Below are 18,476 nucleotides of genomic sequence, written 5' to 3' on the forward strand. Positions count from 1 at the left end.
CTATGCAGATGTAGTTGCAAAAGGGAGGAGTATTTTAGCAGCCTTTTTAGATAATTGTAGATATTCTTCTTTGATACCACACCAAACTTGACAAGTGGTAGTTTCTTAAAGGTTGGTTGTTATGTGGAATCTGGAATAATACCAATAAAATTTCACACTCTGGACACTCATGAGAGAATGAATGAAAGAGTCAGATGATGTCTTAGTATTATTAAGAAAATACTTTTGACCTCATGGACCTACTGAAAGTATATTTTTGAAGACTATATTTTGAGAATTGCTACTATAGCCCAAAGATAATGATGATTTAACATGCATCTGGCAGGGATGGGACACCATTCTTAAACCTTGAACTGAAGAAGATTGATAGAAAATTGAGCTGGGTAAAGCATCAATAAACAGGCCATCCATTTTTAAGGGGTCATATAGGAAATATGTAAGAAGCAGGAAGAGTAACTAGACAGGCAGATTCAGTTTATAATCCTCCCCCTGAAACAGTCTTTTTGGACAGAAAACCCTCAGGAATAGAGCTTATCCATAGTATTGACGAGGCGGCATGCAGAAGGGACTTAGGGAAGACCTGCCATAAGGCACCAAGAAGTCCTACCCTGAACTCACACATCCCTGCCCTGTACTTCACCTCTGCTATTATGAAGGTCTCTGTTGTTTCACATCCCCCCAAATTACACAAACAGTTTTGTAAAGTGAAACTCACACTCGGGATTTATAGTAAGACTTCATTGCTTATCAAACTACACCACAGGAAAGAAAGGAGTACACACCAGTCAAAAGCCGAAGATCACCCTAATGAACTGTTAGTTCTTGATAGAAAATTATAGTTGCTGAAAAATCTTGAGCTGGGTTTTGATGAAAGCTATCCTTAGGCATAAAATAGTGTATTCAGGCTTTTCCATTAGCCTGATAAGTTTCAAGCTCTCTGTTCCTTTAGGTGCAGTGATGACCACCTTGTATGAAAGATCCACTCAAGACAAAAGCAACCATATTTCAGGGATAGGATACGGTGGCCCTTAGAGAAGACATCAATCAGAAACCAATGTCTGATCATAAGACTGTTTAGAGATCAGCCTCAGGTGCCATCCCTAAGGATACAGGCAAGAGGGCTTACTGGATTCCCAGTTCTGTCAAAATTGTTGTTCAGTCCCCAGTGTTCATGTCCCCTCATTTTCCAGTCCAATGATACAATTTTAGTTTTAGTCTTCCTTACTCCCAGTATTGATGCTATTGGCCTATCCCATGACTGTGGCAACAATTTCCTCTTCTCTTTCTAGTTCACCACTCTACATGGACTTATCTCAAATCTCCCTTTCTTATATATCATATATTTGTTAATATATCACCATTCATACAAAGATAGGCATTTCGGAGTCAAACTAGAATCCTTCTGCTCCTTCATTTTCCTCATCCTTTTGGCTCCATGTCCTACAGAATTTACGCCCAGAGATGTCTGGACATCCCTACGGCTACCTCCATCACCTTTCACCTCCTAAGTAGTCTCCTTGATTTTAGTCTCTCCACATTACAATTCCATTCTACATTTTACTGCCTTCTTAATTTTTCTAAGAAGTGTCTTTCAAGCACCATGTTAGTAGCTCTTTTATTGTTTTACACAAAGGCAATGAATTTTAATATCTGGTCAAAATATCACAAAGCAAAACAACATGGCAATTTAATGGTGTATTGGGTATTCTTAAATTTTATCTTCTGCTATTTAACCTTTGAACTGTAGTTAGAATGTGAGCAGAGGCAGATGTTACCTTTTGGAAATTATGAGAGAAAACTGAGGGCTAGAGGGCTAAACATGAGGATTTCTGTTTTTCCTATTCTGAATTATAATGCTTGAAAAGAGACTCCTTGTAAGTAATGTACTGAAGTGAAGAGAAACAAGGAAACAGTTATCTAGGCTAAGTGTCAACCCATATAAAATTTAAATAGTGGGCTCTGCCTTGAAGGCATAAACATTTGGATATGCATATAAGTTAACTTGTGATCTAGTTGTGTTTTTCAGCTTGTGGGGCATAGATCCTGGATTGTTTGGGAATTACATAACAAAGAATTGGTGAATGTGGATGCTGCTGTCTCACTTGATTGAAATTAATGTAATCAATACATCTATAACATGATTTTCAAGTGAATGTAATGGTTAATGAAATATAAGTTTAATGTGTGACCAAAGTCATAGTAGGTTGTTTCATTATAAATTTTGCTATCAATGAATACTAAGTTACAACCAGTCTCACATAAATGGTTTAATTTTTAAGTTAGGAAGGACTCCACATGCTTGAACAGGTTAATAAGCATTGATTTAGTTGATAAGCATTTAAAAACTTTACAGTTTTTAAAAGAATTTCAAATGAAAACACTGAAATGGAGATGGATGTAGTATTGTGGAATTTCTGAAAAGATGTAGGCTTACAATATACATTTGGGAATCATCAGCATGTAAACTTTTGTAAGGTCACCATACTGGATTAGATTGCTGAGTGAATAATCAGTATAGATTTTAAGAAGTAATTAGAGAGTCTAAGGACTGAGCCATAGGGATAGATTAAGGGATTAAGACAGTGATAAGGATCCAGCTAAGGAGGCAGAGTGGCTAGTGAAAAAGAGAGGAAAATCAAACTAATATACATCCTGAAAGTTAAGCATTTAAAGGGCAGACAAGGATTAACTATCAAATGTGGCTAATAGGTCGACTAAGGTGAGGACTGAGAAATGACCATTGGATTTTACAATGTGAGGGTGACTGATGACTCTGACAATAGTAGTTTTGGTGGAATGTGAGAGAGAAGTCCTTCTGGAGTGAGTAGGAGAGTATAGAGGAAAATTAGAAATGGGGAACTTCGATCAACCATTGGAAGAGTTTTACTGCGACAATTAAAAAGTGAGATTGAGAAGTAGACAGAGGAAGGAGATATAGAGTCAAGAATTTCTTGTTGTTCTTAAGATGAGAGAAATAATAGCATGATCACATGCTGAGGGGAAAGTTCCCGGAGAGAACTACTTCAGCTGTGTTAATACCACTAATTAGCCCCTTCCTATTCTTAAGGTGAATCATATTCTTTCTTATAATTATATATCTATTTTAAATAATTAAGCCTTCAAACTTCTAGGAAAGCTGAATGCTATCTCAGGATACTGCCTCTACACTTTCTTTCCTCAAAGTACTGTTTGTTCAGCTCAAGAGAGACAACCTCAGTAAGAGATCTAAGGGTTAATTTTCTGCTCTGCTTAACATGATGATTCTCATCCATCCTACTTGTTGCAACTCTTCCATTCGCTTCCAGGCCACTCCTCTTCTCCTGACTCTCCTTTCTTCTTCCTCTACACCTTCTCAGTCTCTTTTGCCTGCACCTGCTCTGCCTGCTCGTCCAGAGTCAGCATCTCCAAGGTGCTGCTTACCTGTTCAGTAACCTATGTTATAAAAATGGCATCTGACATATGCTGAGAATTTACTATTAAGTTCCAGGCACTTTGCTAAGTTCTGTAACTGCCTTATCTCATTCAACCCACATCAAACACTTCTCTGAGTATTACTCTCCTCATTTACAAATGGGGAAGTTTATGTTGAGTAAGTCTCTAAATCTTACCCAATTGCATGGAATTAGTAAATGGGAGAAATTTGATGGAACTTATTGCCTGTCTTTTGCTATAACTACTCTGTTTTACTATCTTCTAAAACTCTAATTCAGATCTCCTTAGGTTTCAGACTGGTACATCCATGTAACTGCCTAATGGATGTAGATTAGTCATTTTTACGTTAAAAGCTATTAAACTAAACTCAGTGCTGTCACTCATTCCAACCCCTTCTCTACCCTACAAATGTCCCTATTCTAATATCTCCTTCTCTGATACTCTTTATTTCCTGTCATGGTTTCTCCTCCAATCCATTCCCCAAGTTTAGAACGTTCTGGATTTCCCCTCTCCCTCACCTGCATTATCTGTGTTCTCCATGTCCATTGGTCTCTGCAGCCCAGAGCTGCGGACATCCTTCTCTGCTTTCTAACTGACCTCATGCTGCTGCTCTCCATTGCAGTTGGTTCTCCCCACAGCTGTCAAGGCTGGCTCCCAAAAAAGTCAATTTGATTATTCCACTCCACTTAGAAACCTCTCATGGCCCTTGTCACCTCCATTGTCACTTCCATTCTACTTATATCACTCTATAATTGTCCTTGTGCACCTTGCTTACCAGAGACATCATGAACACAGGTGAAGTTTTATATTTCAAGATATATGTGGATGCTCTTACGCTGAAGGAAATAAAATAACTTTTAATATCTTTGCTGAATTTTAAGTGGTGTATCATTTATTTTTCTCAATTGATGGGAAACTAATACACAACTATTGTCATGTGGGATTGCTCAATTTTTGACACTGAAAAAGATACTCTTATTCATAACTACATACCAAATAAATTATTTTTGTGTCAAAGCTCTTGTTTAAACTAATATTCTCAGCTAGAGCTGTTCTCTGGCCATGAATTCTGAAGATAGGGCATATTAATTTTACATACTAAACTTTGATAAAGTTTGAGGGACAGAGTGGGGATGGGGAAGTGGGGATGGGGAAGTAGGGATGGGGAAATATGGGGATCCTCACACCAGGGTCTTTCCAAAACAGGAACTCTGGTCCTTTGTTAGCTGCCAATAAAAATGCAAATGAAGACTGATAGAAAAATCATACTTAGCAATATGCTATATTTTAATATAGCACAACCTGGATCTCAGTTGTGTCCTGAAATAAAAAGGGCAATCCTCTTATATAGCGCAGTCTCTCAGACAAGAGGCCATGTCGATGGGTAGAGAATGGACTCTGGGTTCAGATCAACTTGAGTTCAAATCCTGGATACACTCCTGGATAACTGTGTGATTGTGTTTAAGTCCTGTCCTGCCTCTGAGTCTCAATTATCTTTAAACGGTGGGAAATCTTATTTACAATGTAAATATAAGGGTTTCTTGGATGAGAAACAAACACTTGTTAATCTTTACTCTTACCATGTAATGCTCTAAGTAGCTCACATCTATTTAGTTTTAACAGTTAGAACTGTAAGACTAGAAGAAACATCAAAGTTTATTTCAGTCTCTTGTTTTACAGATGCAGAAACCCAAGAAGATCAAGAGACATACGATACACTATTTGTGTATCTGGGACTAGATCTCAATATTCTAGTTTCCTAACCTAGCACTGCTAACATGCTTTGAGGGGACTATTAGGAGCTCACAGCTGGGTAGGAGACTCTTACCTCAGCTCAGTTACCAATATTATAAGGCTGGAACATCAGCTATAAGAGAAGTGGGAGCCACAGGAAGGAAGGATTCATTTTCCTGAGGACCACAGGAAAGCTTCATCACATCTGTTACAGTGACTGGAGAACATTCTACTCTTCTTACTTATTCTGCTCCAGTTCACCATTTAGTAATTCAGGTATTCATGCAGTAACAAGTCTGCCAGGTAGTATTTGAGTCGATCTGAAAAGTCAAAGAGTTTACAATTAAAGGATGAGGGAGAAATAAAATGTAGAAGAGGATGGTAATAACTAGTAGTGATTATGTCCCTAAAAGAAATGCAAACAAATACAGAAGCACCATCTCTTATATAACAGTAAACTGGGCAACCTTTGAATACAGGGTTGAGGCTCCTTCCCCTACTTGTAAAATAAAGAACCAGTTGATGTTTTTGTTTGTTTGCTTGTTTGTTTGTTGCTTATTTTTTATTCAGAGTCATTTCTTTCTTACTGTCTGGCTCATAGGTACAGCTTTAATACTTTCCTCCCATTATCTTCTCATACTTGGTATCCATTCCCCTTCCTCCCAGCCTCTTCTCTAAGGTGGACTTTTCCTGGCAGCAACAAGCCCTTTCAGAAATGAGGTCATGTCCAGTCTGCATTCACATGCCAGACAAGCAGGTGTGGAGGTGGGAGCAGGGAAGATGGACTTTAGGGGAGGTCATAGGGAAAGTTGAGGGCAGCTGAGCATCCTTACTCTACCTCTATACCTCTCTCTTCCAGACCTCAAGGCACTCTGGTAAATTGGATAATTTCAGTCACCTAGAAAGGCCATATCCCTGCTGCCCACCTCACATCAGGACACAATGGGACACTGGACTGTGCCTTGGAGCTCTTTTGAGTGGAACTGGATGAAGAGAGCCCAGGGGATACCATGGGGATGGTACCCATCATGGTTCCCGAATTTGCCCCTACCTTTTGCTGGCTCCCAGATGTCATACAGATGTTTCTTCCAGAAGCGAAATGAATGAAAGCCCACAGAGAAGTGTGATTTGCATGGTTACATGCATTGCTCAAACCTTATTGTAATTCCAATAATAGAAATTATAAAAAAGAAAAGAATGGCCCCAGAATCCCACCCCTTTGGCCAGATAACAACTGTCTTTTTGTAAAAAGGACAATTTCTACTCTATTTATATCCTTTGCATAATTTGCGAGATTTCAAGTCATGAATCAGTGTTTCTTAACCCTGGCTCATTTGAATCACTAAGGGAGTTTTTAAAAGAGGTAGACAATCATGCCCACCTTGCCCTATACAATCAGAATCTCAGGAATCTGTGTTTGTAAAATGACTCCCAGGTCAACATTCTCAGGTTGAAAATAACAGCAGTTGCTGCATTTAAAAAGATTATTTTTTTTTAAATTTGAGCTAAAATTCATGTATCATAAAATTCACCATTTTAAAGTACACAATTCAGTAGCATTTACTACATTCACAGTGTTGTGCAACTAGCGTCTTTCTGCAGAGCTTTTTGAGTTACATCTGCTAACATTATGTAAAGCAGAAAGTTACACTAGTCTAATAAAATCTAACAAAGTTATTTTTTTCAAACTAGTAAGTATTTTCTTATGATTTGTGTTACTTCCACCCCCCAGTCTTGTGAGGTGCAGTTGTAGAAACGTCAGAGTAGTGAGTAGTTCACCTTTCCAGGTCTGGAAGAGTGAACGGGGCTGCACGGGGTCCTTTCTGCAGTAACTGATATAAGGATCAAGGTAAGTCCAGTAATAACAATTGCTGACATATTTTGGCCTTTTGTTGTGTTCCAGCTACTCTGCTAGTTCTCTAATCCTCTCATTATTTCTAAACCTCCCAACAAACCTGCAGAAGTTCTCTGTTTTTCATCTGGCAACTGAGGATCAGAGATTTGTTCAAGGTCACGCAACTTGAAAGTTATGCGATGCAGCCGGGATTCTGTTTGATCTGTAGGATTCCACTGCCCACCACATTCTCTCTCTCAGTTGTTATTCTGATTAATGGCCCTTTCCAGTAAGTTAGTAATTGTTTAAAGCAGAGACTCTTATTTTTCAGCTTTACCACTGTTTTCTTATCCCTCTTTTATCCACTAGTCTTCTTGTATGTTGGACTAAATAAATGTTTCATTGGAAGAGTAGGTGGTTCCCAGTTTTATGAAATTCGTAGTTTTTCAAGACACATGTGTACACAATCCATGTTAATATTCCCTTTTTTTGTTTTACTGAGGGTAAGTAACAGATTCTAGGGTGACAAATAGCATCAGGAGAGACTAATTTTTAAGGAACTTGGCACTTTCAGAATTTTCCATATTATTGCTTAATCTGATGACTTAAATGTTGGTGTCAGGAGGATTTTCTGTGATCTTGGAAAGGAAGTATGGGATATAGAGGGAAAGAGCCAAAGGTCTATTTCAAACTGCATTTCAACACTTCAATGAAAATATCATAACTATTAGATTAAACACCAGAGAAACAGAATTATAAGCTGCTGCAAAAACCTGCAGCTGTCATTTCCAGGACAGGGCAAAGGTTCAAAGGAGGCTCCAGCTCGTTTTGTCCCACTGTGACTCCATCCTGTACCTTGCTTGAGAGCTCACCTGTGCAAGTGGAATCTGAATTCCTGCCTGAGTGGGCAAGTTTACAGCCATTGGAAAGCTCAAGTGTGGGGCCCAGAGTAACAAGGGCACTACTGCTGACCCATTACCCACCAAGTGTTTAGGAAAATGATAACCATGTGCCCTGCTCTGGAAGCATTTTCTATTTTGGGGAGTGAAATGGCTCGTAAACTAGTTGGCGCTGTGTAAGATGTGGGTCACGGCATCTTCAGAAGCTTTGAAATTACGGACAAAGGTTGACAAATTTGAATGGTTTTATGGCATTTTCTGTAGACTTAATAATATATTTTACTTGTCAACAAATATTAATTTTACAAAGGTATATGGGTTGAATAAAATGCAACTTTATTTTAAGATATTATTAACATTAATGAAGCTTTTTATTATTATGCACTTTTTTTAGTCAGTGAACACTCAAGGATAGCTACTAGTTGTCTAATGACTATGCTTTTTTTATTCTAGAAAAGAGACCCACTTACAAAAAAAAATTGAGGAAAACCAATTTATTTGATATTTAAAAGAACTTTAAATAGTGCTCTCAGGGCCGAACAAGGACAATTTTATGTTGCTGATTACATTTTGGGGATGGAAAGCTAGCCTAAAAGTTTCACCTGACAGAGGAGGATTTTATTCTAATTCCTCAGTGACCGAGGTCAAGCAGAGAATTTTGAATACTCCCAGGCTGTACTTTCCCCAGAGTTAGGCTTTAGTACAGGGTCAGGTGAGATGTGGGAACATAGGCCAACGTAACTTAGTTTTCATTTGCATCCAAGAATAGAGGATAATAATTGTTTTTCACTCTAGTTAAATCTACTGTGCCCTCAGTACATACAGGGTAGGGGTCTGATAGGAAGCAGGTGGCACCTGCCAATTGGGACTACCTAGAGAAATGTTGGCGGGGTTTAGGAAAAGCAGGATGGTCCAGCATCCTAGGGCTTGGCCTGAAAGGGGAGAGGAGGAAGCAGCTCCTGGAACCAGTAGAAAAAGAGGAACAGAGAGGGTCATTGGGTAGGAGCTGTGGCTTTCAGGGGATGAGCTTTGTGATAGGGGAGCCAGGGAAAGAAAGGCCCTGAGCCTTCTCCCTCCAATCATCTGCGTCTTCTCGAAGTGTCTCCCTTTGAACACTCCCACAGGAAGAGGAGGGCAGGGAAACCAGGGCACTAACCTGAAGGATGGCAAGTGGCTCTAAATGGCCCAGGGAAAGATACTGAGCACCATCAACCACACCTGATAACATATCAAATACCTGTCTTCCTTTACCTGGACAGGGTGGAAATGGAAATGGGATTTATACAGATTATGATTCGATTCTTTATGGTTTAATTCACACAGTGTATGTTTGGCTAAATCCCTCAATTTCTCTGAGTCTTGTCTTACATTTGTAAAATGTGGATAGAAGTCTTACTTTCCCAGGTTGGTCTCAGGTTTGAGATGTTATATAGAATGGGATATAGCAAAGTCTGTTTAATGCTGAGAAATTTAGCGCAATAAGTAACCTTAGAACTTAGTCTCTATCATTTTTGCTTTTGCGGATCAACTACTTAGTGTCCACTGCATGGTCAGTGCTTAGGGAATTTATATTCTTAAGCAGTTATTGAACTAGTTGGGAATGTAGTATATAAGGGTATCAAACCTGTATCATTGACTGGAGTCTGATCTGAGTATGTCTTGCACATGTAATTTTACTAATTCTCTATTTTGGTGCTGATGTGACTAACAAAATACAAGTTTACTTTAGAGTGTTATGAAGTCATGGTGCCTTGTTTATTTTTATCATGGTGGTATATTTTCTCAATCAAAAGGATACTAAAGCATACTATCTTTTTGTGGGGGCAGGTCAAGAATACCTTTTTTTTTTGCAATTTTAAAAGGAATCTTTGTACTTAAAGTGTTTAGGGGCCACTGATCTCTTTTAGCTTCATGTAGCAACACTGCTTAGATTTTATAAAGAAATAGTAGGTCTTAAATATCTTTTTCTGAGGATGAATCTTTCCCTGTTCTGCATAATAATTCTGAGGACAGTACTGGTACCAGTTCAACAATGCCTTTAAAATGGAGAGTCTCCTCTTTCAAACTCTCAGTGTAGATAATAAATAGGAAAAAAGTCTAATTTTAGGGTAATTCTCCAATATAGGAATGGGACTGAAATCTGGAAAAGAAAATATACTTAATCCTGAATAGGAATCATTCATGTTTGGGAAAAATAAGACAGGCTATATGAGCCCCTTCTGTCAGTGCTCTTCTGTCAGTGTCTCCAGAACAATCCAGAAATCCAGACCTTCTTGTTCTTCTATTCCACAGGCGGAGTGCGATGAGAAGAAAACAGCCTGTGGATCCAGACAAACCTGGTTTCACATCCTGGATCTGAAGTATTAGGTGTGCAAATGTGAGTAATTTACTTCTAACCGGGTCTAATGTAAAAATATCCAGATTGCAAGATTATTTTGAGTTTCAATGAGATAGTTGGTATTGTGGGGATGAAAAATAATTTCCCTCTTTTGATGCTGTGGCTCTACAGAACTCCCATCACTTTAGGACTTAGAATTTCAAGACTGGAGGGACTCCAGGTAGTCTCTAACTTCTTTATTTTAAAGATAGAAATCTAAAGGGGTTATAGGACACATCTATGGTCATCTAAGTAGTTAGTGGTAAAATTCAGACTGGAACTCAGTCCTTTTCTGAAATTGAAATTTGTCAGCCACCAAATGTAATGAGTTATCAAATTGAGCTGAGTACATGTTTGAGAATCTCCCTAATGGTAGGTATCCACTGAGCAGATCCTGGGACTCAAAAGGTGAAGACATTGACACAACCAACAAGGTGACAATCTGAGCGTGACTACAATCACATCACAAGTTTGATACAGATACACTGAGTTGTATGTATGTCCAGAGGAAGGAGAAATTTAACTCTGCCCGAGGTGGAAGAACCTAATGAAATCTACCTTGTATTTAATAGAAGGCGGAGACCCTTCCAGCTAATCCCATCTGCCTCACTGTTTATTTAACAAATATATGTGTATCCACAGCTAAGTATCAGATGCTCTTTGGCAGTAAGGAGGGGTAGGTACTTCTAAAGACTTTGCAATTAAAGATATGAAGGAGATGTGCTGTAGAGGGGATGTGGCAATCAAAATTGATGATAATTTCCTTAAGAACGAACCAAGGGCAGAAGATTAATGAATTGTCAGACCCCAGGTAAGTTCGTCACAGCTGTCAGTAGGTCACCTGGCCAGACCTCTGAGGCTATCCTTCAGCAGGTGCACTAACACTTTAAGAAGCTGGAAACAGCATTTCCTCCGCCCCTCTCGCTCTGCATCCTGTCCTGCCCAGCCCCGCCGCTAGCGCCTTCACGCCCTGCGGGCCACGCCCCTGCGCGCTGGTTGGTCCTCGCAGACATGATGAAACTTCCCGCACGCATTACAGGAGCCAGGCGGCTATAAAGCAGGTGGTGAGAGGACGCTCGCCCCCGCCGGCAAACAGCTGCCCCGGAGCTTCTTGCCCACCCAGGTGAGCCCGGCAGCCGCCGTTCTCAGCGCCCTCTCTTCGTGCCACGGGGCTTCCCCGGGAGGGGCGGAGGATGCGCTGCACTTAGCCAACCCTACTGGTGCGTAGACGCGGATGCCGGCGCCAGCGGATGCTGTGGCTCCTGCCGGACAAGGGGGCGGGGCCAATTGTTGCGCACCTGGGAACCAGCTAGGGAGGAAAGACCTCCGCTGTCGTCTCGGAGGGAGGGATCGAGCGACCTTCAGAAGGGAGGCCGGGCCTCTCCGGATAGAAGGCGGCGGAGGCTTAAGCTGGCTCCTGTAAATTTTATAATTTTTAATTATATTGCGCCGAAGCCTGCGGAAATTTTCGCACTTCGGGGGTCTTGCAGCGGGCCAGCTGGAGGATGCACGTGGCCTGGGTGCAGTCGGGAGTCGCGGAGCGGCGCGGTCGCTGGACCGTGGTCCAGCGTAGAGGGTCTCCGGGGCTGTAGGTCACGGTTTCGGGCATCAGTACTTATCCTTCACTTCCGGCTCATCCCCTTCACCTAGCTACCCCTCCCCCGTCTCTGTGGACTGCAAGACTCAACAAGTGTCTTGCCGAGCAAATCCTGCCAAGAAGGAACCTGTTTAGGGCGACAGGCGGCGAAATATGGGAAAAGGCGAAAGAAACTGCCATGCCTTTTCTCAGTAGATACCTATTTTATAGGGCTGGCTTCAGATTAACGTTACTATTTTGAATGAAGGAACAGTTTTCTTCTTGGCCTGTGGCCTACTTTGTTTCTTCACTGTCCCTTGCCCCTGGTGCTTGACAAATAATTTAAAAGCACTGTTAACTCTTTTTTCATTGATTGGCCGCATTACTTTAAGATTAATTAGAAATAACTTAGGTCTTGAACCCGACCAGGAGTTAGTTGGTTGCTGAGATCGTAAACTTCACCATACCACTTGAGTTTTACTTTAGGTATTAGTTTAAGAAATTAAATGCCCTGAAGCAACCCTCCAGTTGGTAGCCCTAGCCACACGTAACTGTTAAGAACTTGAAATGCTGGCTAGTCCGAGTTAAGATGTGCTGTAAGTGTTGTAAGTGCTGTGAGTGTTTAATATAGAAAAGCAATGTAAAATACCTTGTCAGTATTTTTTATACTGACTACATGTTGAAATGATTTTCAGTACATTGTGTTATAATAAAGTATATTTAAAATTTCACCTTTTTCTCTTTACTTTTTTAATGGAACGCCTAGTATATTTAAAATTGCACATTTCTACTGGACAGCCGTGATCTAGAAGTTTACAAGGGAATATGGAAAATTACTGGGAGAGATCACAGCATTAGGAAAAAGTATTGCTAAGTAGGACCTTTGCAAGTAAGATTGAACCCAATAAAAATAATAGGTGATAGTTTTAATTTGCTTTTTCCTGCTGAAGAAGTAAGTGTGAAGTGTTTCACAACCCTTTGTTGCCCTTCTTTCCTCTCCAGTTTAATGCTTGGTGTGTGTTTCTACAGTAGGCTTAGTGGGATTCACTCAGCAGCATTAGGATGACTTAGGTAAATGATCAGCTAACCACCTGATGTGATGTTCAAAGCCCTTTCCCAGCCCATTTTTCATTGGTATAGAGTCAAAGATGGATGGCTTATCAATAGTCATCTCACTTGAATCTCAGTGAATTTTCCACTAAATCTCAAAGTAAATATAGACATTCCTAGTTTCTTTGTGCTTAGCTTTATTGTGCTTTGCAGATTCTGCTGGGATTTTGTTTGTTTGTTTTATTATTTTTGGTTTTTTTCCTTACAAATTGAATGTTTTTGGCAACCTTGTATTGGCGCCATTTTTTCCAACCCCATTTGCTCATTTTGTGTCTCTGTCACATTTTGGTAACTTCAAACTTTCATTGTTATTGTATTTGTTATGGTGATCTGTGATCAGTGATCTTTGATATTACCATTGCAAAAAGATTACAACTTGCTGAAAATGCTCGTTAGCATTTTTTAGCAATAAAGTATTTTTTAATTAAAGTATGAATGTTGCTTTTTAAGGCATAATGCTATTACACACTTAATAGACAATGTTATAGTGTTAACATAACTTTTATATGTACTGGGAGACAAGAAAATTCTATGTGACTTGCTTTATTACAGTGGTTTGGAACCAAACTTGATATCTCTGAGGTATGCCTGTATCTCATTATAGGTTATTTTGTGAATTGCATGGAAGGGTCTGTATAGGATTTGTGTGATACTTCATTTCTAAGTTGTCTGAGTTAACATCATTTTCCATTAATTTGATCTGGTCTCATTAAAAGGCCAAACAAAGCTTTGGTTCCTTTAGATACAAATGAAATATCTTCAGAGGATTGCTTCAAGTGATTGTAACTTGAATATATATTTTTTATTGATGGCATTTGCCCTAATTATCAAGCAAGTTGCTATAAATTTGCATTTAAAATACCAAAATAGTTTCAAAGTTACAGATATTTTGGTAAAATAACTGTTTTGCTCTGGCAGCATTCAAATAAGATAGCTCTTTATTTCACAGTTGAGAATTGAATTTGAAATTGCAATATAATTAACTTGTAGGAAGTATCTATTTGCTTCTTGACCTATAGGGATGATCCTAGTTGTTTTTCAAAGATGTCACTGTGTATATCCCACCTACTTTGCTTTTTTACTGACCATAGCAGCTTTGAGACAAAAGTGTTTGAGAACATTTTTGCCTTTTTTTTTTTTAGGGGAAGAGGTAACTAGGTTTATTTGTCTACTTATTTTTTAGGTGGAAGTACTGGGGATTGAACCCCAGACCTTGTGCCTGGTAGGCAGGCACTCTTACCACTGAGCTGTCTATTCCCCTGAGAACATTTTTGTTGTTTAGAATATTTTGATGGTGAACATTTTGTATCTCTGTCAACTTAAAATGCTTGGGCTTATAAAGCCAGGATATCAGATGATATTGCTTTCTCTTTTCACTTTAGAATTTCTTTTATCATGTTTTAATAAGTCATTTCGAGGTAAGCTAGAAGTTGTGAAAATGCTTATAATAACTGCGTATCTTAATATTACACTTAGCAGTATGATTGATCATCCTTTCTACCCACTGTACATACGTTAGTACAGGTAAAGAGAGGACATTTAATTGTCAAGGAGTCCCAAGAGGTGACCATAGGAATCTGGAGCATCTCTTGGATTTTTGAGGGCTTTTGAGATTCTGGAATAGAGAGAGTGGGCCTTGGATCTCTGGTTAGGTTGGAGCCAGCCTGCATGTGTATCTGTATCTTGGGAATTAACCTATGATGCAGAACAGAATGCAGCCTGAACACTGCTAGCTCTTGCTGACCACATCCTAAGTTGAGAGGAATGCAGCTTTGATTGTGGGCTAAGCTGCTGTAGCTGGCTTGATGTAAAGGTCATCCATCTTTTTTGAATACTTGGAAGTAAATTAAGTCATTCTCTACTCCTGTGTGCTTGCCAACCTAATGGAAAGTTGCTGTAGATAAGGTAATTTATATTTCAATCTTTGAAGTGGTTTATGCAAGTATTAGGCATCAAGATTTAATACAGACTTGAGTTGTATACTGTTTAACTGGTCTGCTTTTCTCTCCATAGAGAAAGCCTGTAGCTCCGTCACCATGTGCGGCATTTGGGCCCTCTTTGGCAGCGATGACTGCCTTTCCGTTCAGTGTCTAAGTGCTATGAAGATTGCACATAGGGGTCCAGATGCATTTCGTTTTGAGAATGTCAATGGATACACCAACTGCTGCTTTGGATTTCACCGGTTGGCGGTAGTTGACCAGCTGTTTGGAATGCAGCCAATCCGAGTGAAGAAATATCCTTATTTGTGGCTCTGTTATAACGGTGAAATCTACAACCACAAGAAGGTAAACACAATGAAACCAGAAGATATCTGGGTGTGATTACGCCTCAGAGCTAGTTAGTTATAGTATTTTTATTTTGTGTAATGCTTTTTACTTTTCAAACACTTTGCATGTTCATTATCTCATTTGCTCCAGTTATGCAGATAGACAGGGCACTGATGCACAAAGAGGTGAAATGAGTGGGTCAGAGAAAAAAAGATAAAATGAGAGGTACATTTCAGGTTCTTAACTCTTGGAATTTTTTTCCTATTATAAATTTGAATATTTATTAGAGCCTGTGTTAGGCACTGGGGATACACTAGTATGAGAGGTAGGTCTGCATTCTAGTGGAGCTTATCCCATGGGGGAACAGACAAAAAAATAATTGTACATGTAATAGGCTTTCTGAAAAAATGAAAATGGAGCTGATTGATATGGGAGATCCAGTTTCAATACAGGTGGTTGGAGAAGGTCCCTGGAGGAACTGACACTTCAGCTGAGACCTAATGGACAAGGATCAGCTAGCAGGGCTGGGAAGAGCATTTCATGCAAGGTGAATAGCATGTGTAGACCCCTGGGATTGTCATAAGTGCACAAGGAACCGGTGGGCAAGGTGGGGTTGGAGGGGAAGGGCTGAACCAGATCAAGCAGGACTTGGTAAGGAGTTGGACTATAATTCTAAGAGCAGTGAGGTTTGTAGGTTTTAAGGCAGGGATAGATTTAATAGTTTGTGGGTGATCATATTTTTATATAATTGCTGCCCCTAGGATATTGCTGTTGCATAATTGACTAATCAGAGTCAAAGGACAGACTTGTAGCCAGATGCAATGGAAGGCAAAAAGTAAGACTTTTAGCAGCACTAAAATTGGGACAGCTTTCTAATCTGGTAAGAGCTTACACTTGAAGTGAGAGTGGTAAGGGGAAATTCTGACCTGAGGAAGCCAAATTTGCTAAGAACCTTCCAGTTCAGAATTATTTGGCTAGTGTTTCCTAAGAATTTATTTTTTAACCTAAAATTTGCAAGTTATTTTTTCTTACAGTCCTCCCCAACTTTTTTATATATATTTATTTATTTATTTATTTATTTATTTATTTATTTATTTATTTATTTATTGAAGTATAGTCAGTTTTTTCTTACAGTCCTCCCCAACTTTTATATATATATATATATATATATATTTATTTATTTATTTATTTATATATTTATTGAAGTATAGTCAGTTTATAATGTGTTGATTTCTGGTATACAGCATAGCATAGTGATTCAGTTCTACATATATATATATTCATTTTCATGTTCTTTTTCATTATAGGCTATTGTAAGGTATTGAATATAGTTCCCTCTCAACTTTTAATTTTGAGAATTTCAAATTTACAGAAAAGAACAGAACAATGAGCATCTGGATTGAATAATTGTTAATGTTTTGCCTTTTTTGCTTTATCTCTCTGTCTGCGTATACACACACATTCAATATTTGGTTTATCATTTTAGAGTATACAGCAGACATTGACACTTTATTCCTAAATATCTAAGCATTTATCTCCTATCTAATATCCAGTTCATATGAAATTTCCCCAAGTGTTCCAAGAATATATTTATAGCTGTTTTTTTATTTTTTAATTGAAATATAATTGATTTATAATGTTTCAGGTGTACAGAAAAGTGATTCAGTATATATGTATGTGTATGTGTATATATTCATCTGTTCTTTTTTTCAGATTCTTTTCCATTATAGGTTATTATAAGACACTGAATATAGTTGCCTGTGCTATACAGTAGGTCTTTGTTTATTTTATACATAGTACTGTGTATATATTAATCCCAAATCCCTAATTGATCCCTCCCCCACTTCCCCTTTGGTAACCATAAGTTTGTTTTCTATGTCTGTGAGTCTATTTCTGTTTTGTAAGTAAGTTAATTTGTGTCTTTTTTTTAGATTCCACATGTAAGTGATATCATATATTTGTCTTTCTCTCTCTGACTTACTTCACTTGGTATGAAAATCTCTAGGTCCAATTTTTTGGTTTTGAGCCAGATTTCATTCAGGGTTCATACATTTGGTTGTAATGTTTCTCTGTATTTTTTGAGCCTTCTTGATAGAGGCCTATCATTCAAGGGTAGAGATTTATATTCTAGTCACCCTCTAGACATTTTTATCTCTGAACAGTAGCTTTTGCCATTGTTTGTTGTTTGCTTATAGGAACACTGTCAGTAATTGGCTTCTCATTTGAAAAGTTGTTGTTATTCAGCAGATTCCTTTCATGAATTTATTAAGGATCTGCCATACTGCAGAAATCAGTCTTCTAGGTGCTTGGAGGTGAAATGATGAGCAGGAGAGGTCAGAATGGGGCTTCAGGCTAGTTGGAGTAGAGGAGGGAGCAGTTAGAACTTCTTTCTTCCTAAGCCAAGTTTGTATCGTATACATGAGAATGCTAAGTTGTACTGCGGCAATAGTAGCCTGACTTCACCTTAAATGAGATAGAAAATGCCTTGTTTTATGTGAACAGCATAGCTGCTTTTGTGTATTTTGTTAAAAAGTTAATGAAATAAGTTAAATACTATAAAATGTTTCTATTCTAAATTGGCCAAAGAGGTTGTATTTTCAGAAGCAGGGAAATCACTGAGATGATGCAGTGTGAGCAGCTGAAAGCTGGCTGAAGAGTAGACTCAGCATTTTAGGCTTATATAAAAAATTCTGCAACAGAAGCTTCAAAGTCACCCTTTTTGGATGGAGATGGAGTGTACCACTAAAATACAGACAGCAGTGTGCTGAGAGTAGAGGGAGACCAGTCAAGGGGAGGAGGAATCTGAGTGAAGGCTGGCAGAGAGGAGGCCCTCTCCCTGCAGGGTTATCAGAGGCCCACAGCCAACAAGTCAAATGACAGTGTGATTTCTGGATGGTGGCAAGATACGGGCTTTTTTCTAAGTGTGGTTTCAGGAGAGCGGGAAGTGGTACACACAAATCATTAACCAGTAAACTACCTGCAACCTTTAGATCAGAGAGTAATGATGATGTGCTGATGGAAAATAGATTTGGGAAGCTGTTACTGAAATCATTGAATGCTTTAGGCTCATTTATCCTTCAGGTACTGCAGCCCAGAAGGGTCAGCAGAAGACCGTTTCCAAACCCTGCCTCCTAGTGACTGAGATCATCACTGACAGTCTCTCAGAGCAGGGAGAGGTGGCCAGGAGGTGGCTTTGTCATCACTGGAAGTGGCCAAAGCCCATTTTTGGACAGTTATGTGTTTATAG

The 18,476-nt window shown here is 39.1% G+C and overlaps 1 protein-coding gene across 3 annotated transcripts in view; it reads left to right on the forward strand.

Moving 5' to 3' along the window:
- Nucleotides 1-18,476, forward strand: part of ASNS (asparagine synthetase (glutamine-hydrolyzing)) — a 120,508-nt gene that overhangs the window by 91,222 nt on the left and 10,810 nt on the right. Inside the window, exons 4-5 of one of the 3 annotated variants that reach the window (XM_031679631.2) lie at nucleotides 10,192-10,276; nucleotides 14,976-15,247. In XM_031679631.2, coding sequence (XP_031535491.1) covers nucleotides 14,999-15,247 — 249 coding nt within the window. In that variant the 5' untranslated portion in view covers nucleotides 10,192-10,276; nucleotides 14,976-14,998. Of the gene's footprint in view, nucleotides 1-10,191; nucleotides 10,277-11,271; nucleotides 11,497-14,975; nucleotides 15,248-18,476 lie in introns of those variants that run through there. The other 2 variants (XM_006207604.4, XM_072964930.1) reach the window with 2 other exon arrangements.

Source organism: Vicugna pacos, chromosome 7, assembly GCF_048564905.1.
Source record: "Vicugna pacos chromosome 7, VicPac4, whole genome shotgun sequence".
In the NCBI taxonomy this organism is placed as follows: Eukaryota; Metazoa; Chordata; class Mammalia; order Artiodactyla; family Camelidae; genus Vicugna; species Vicugna pacos.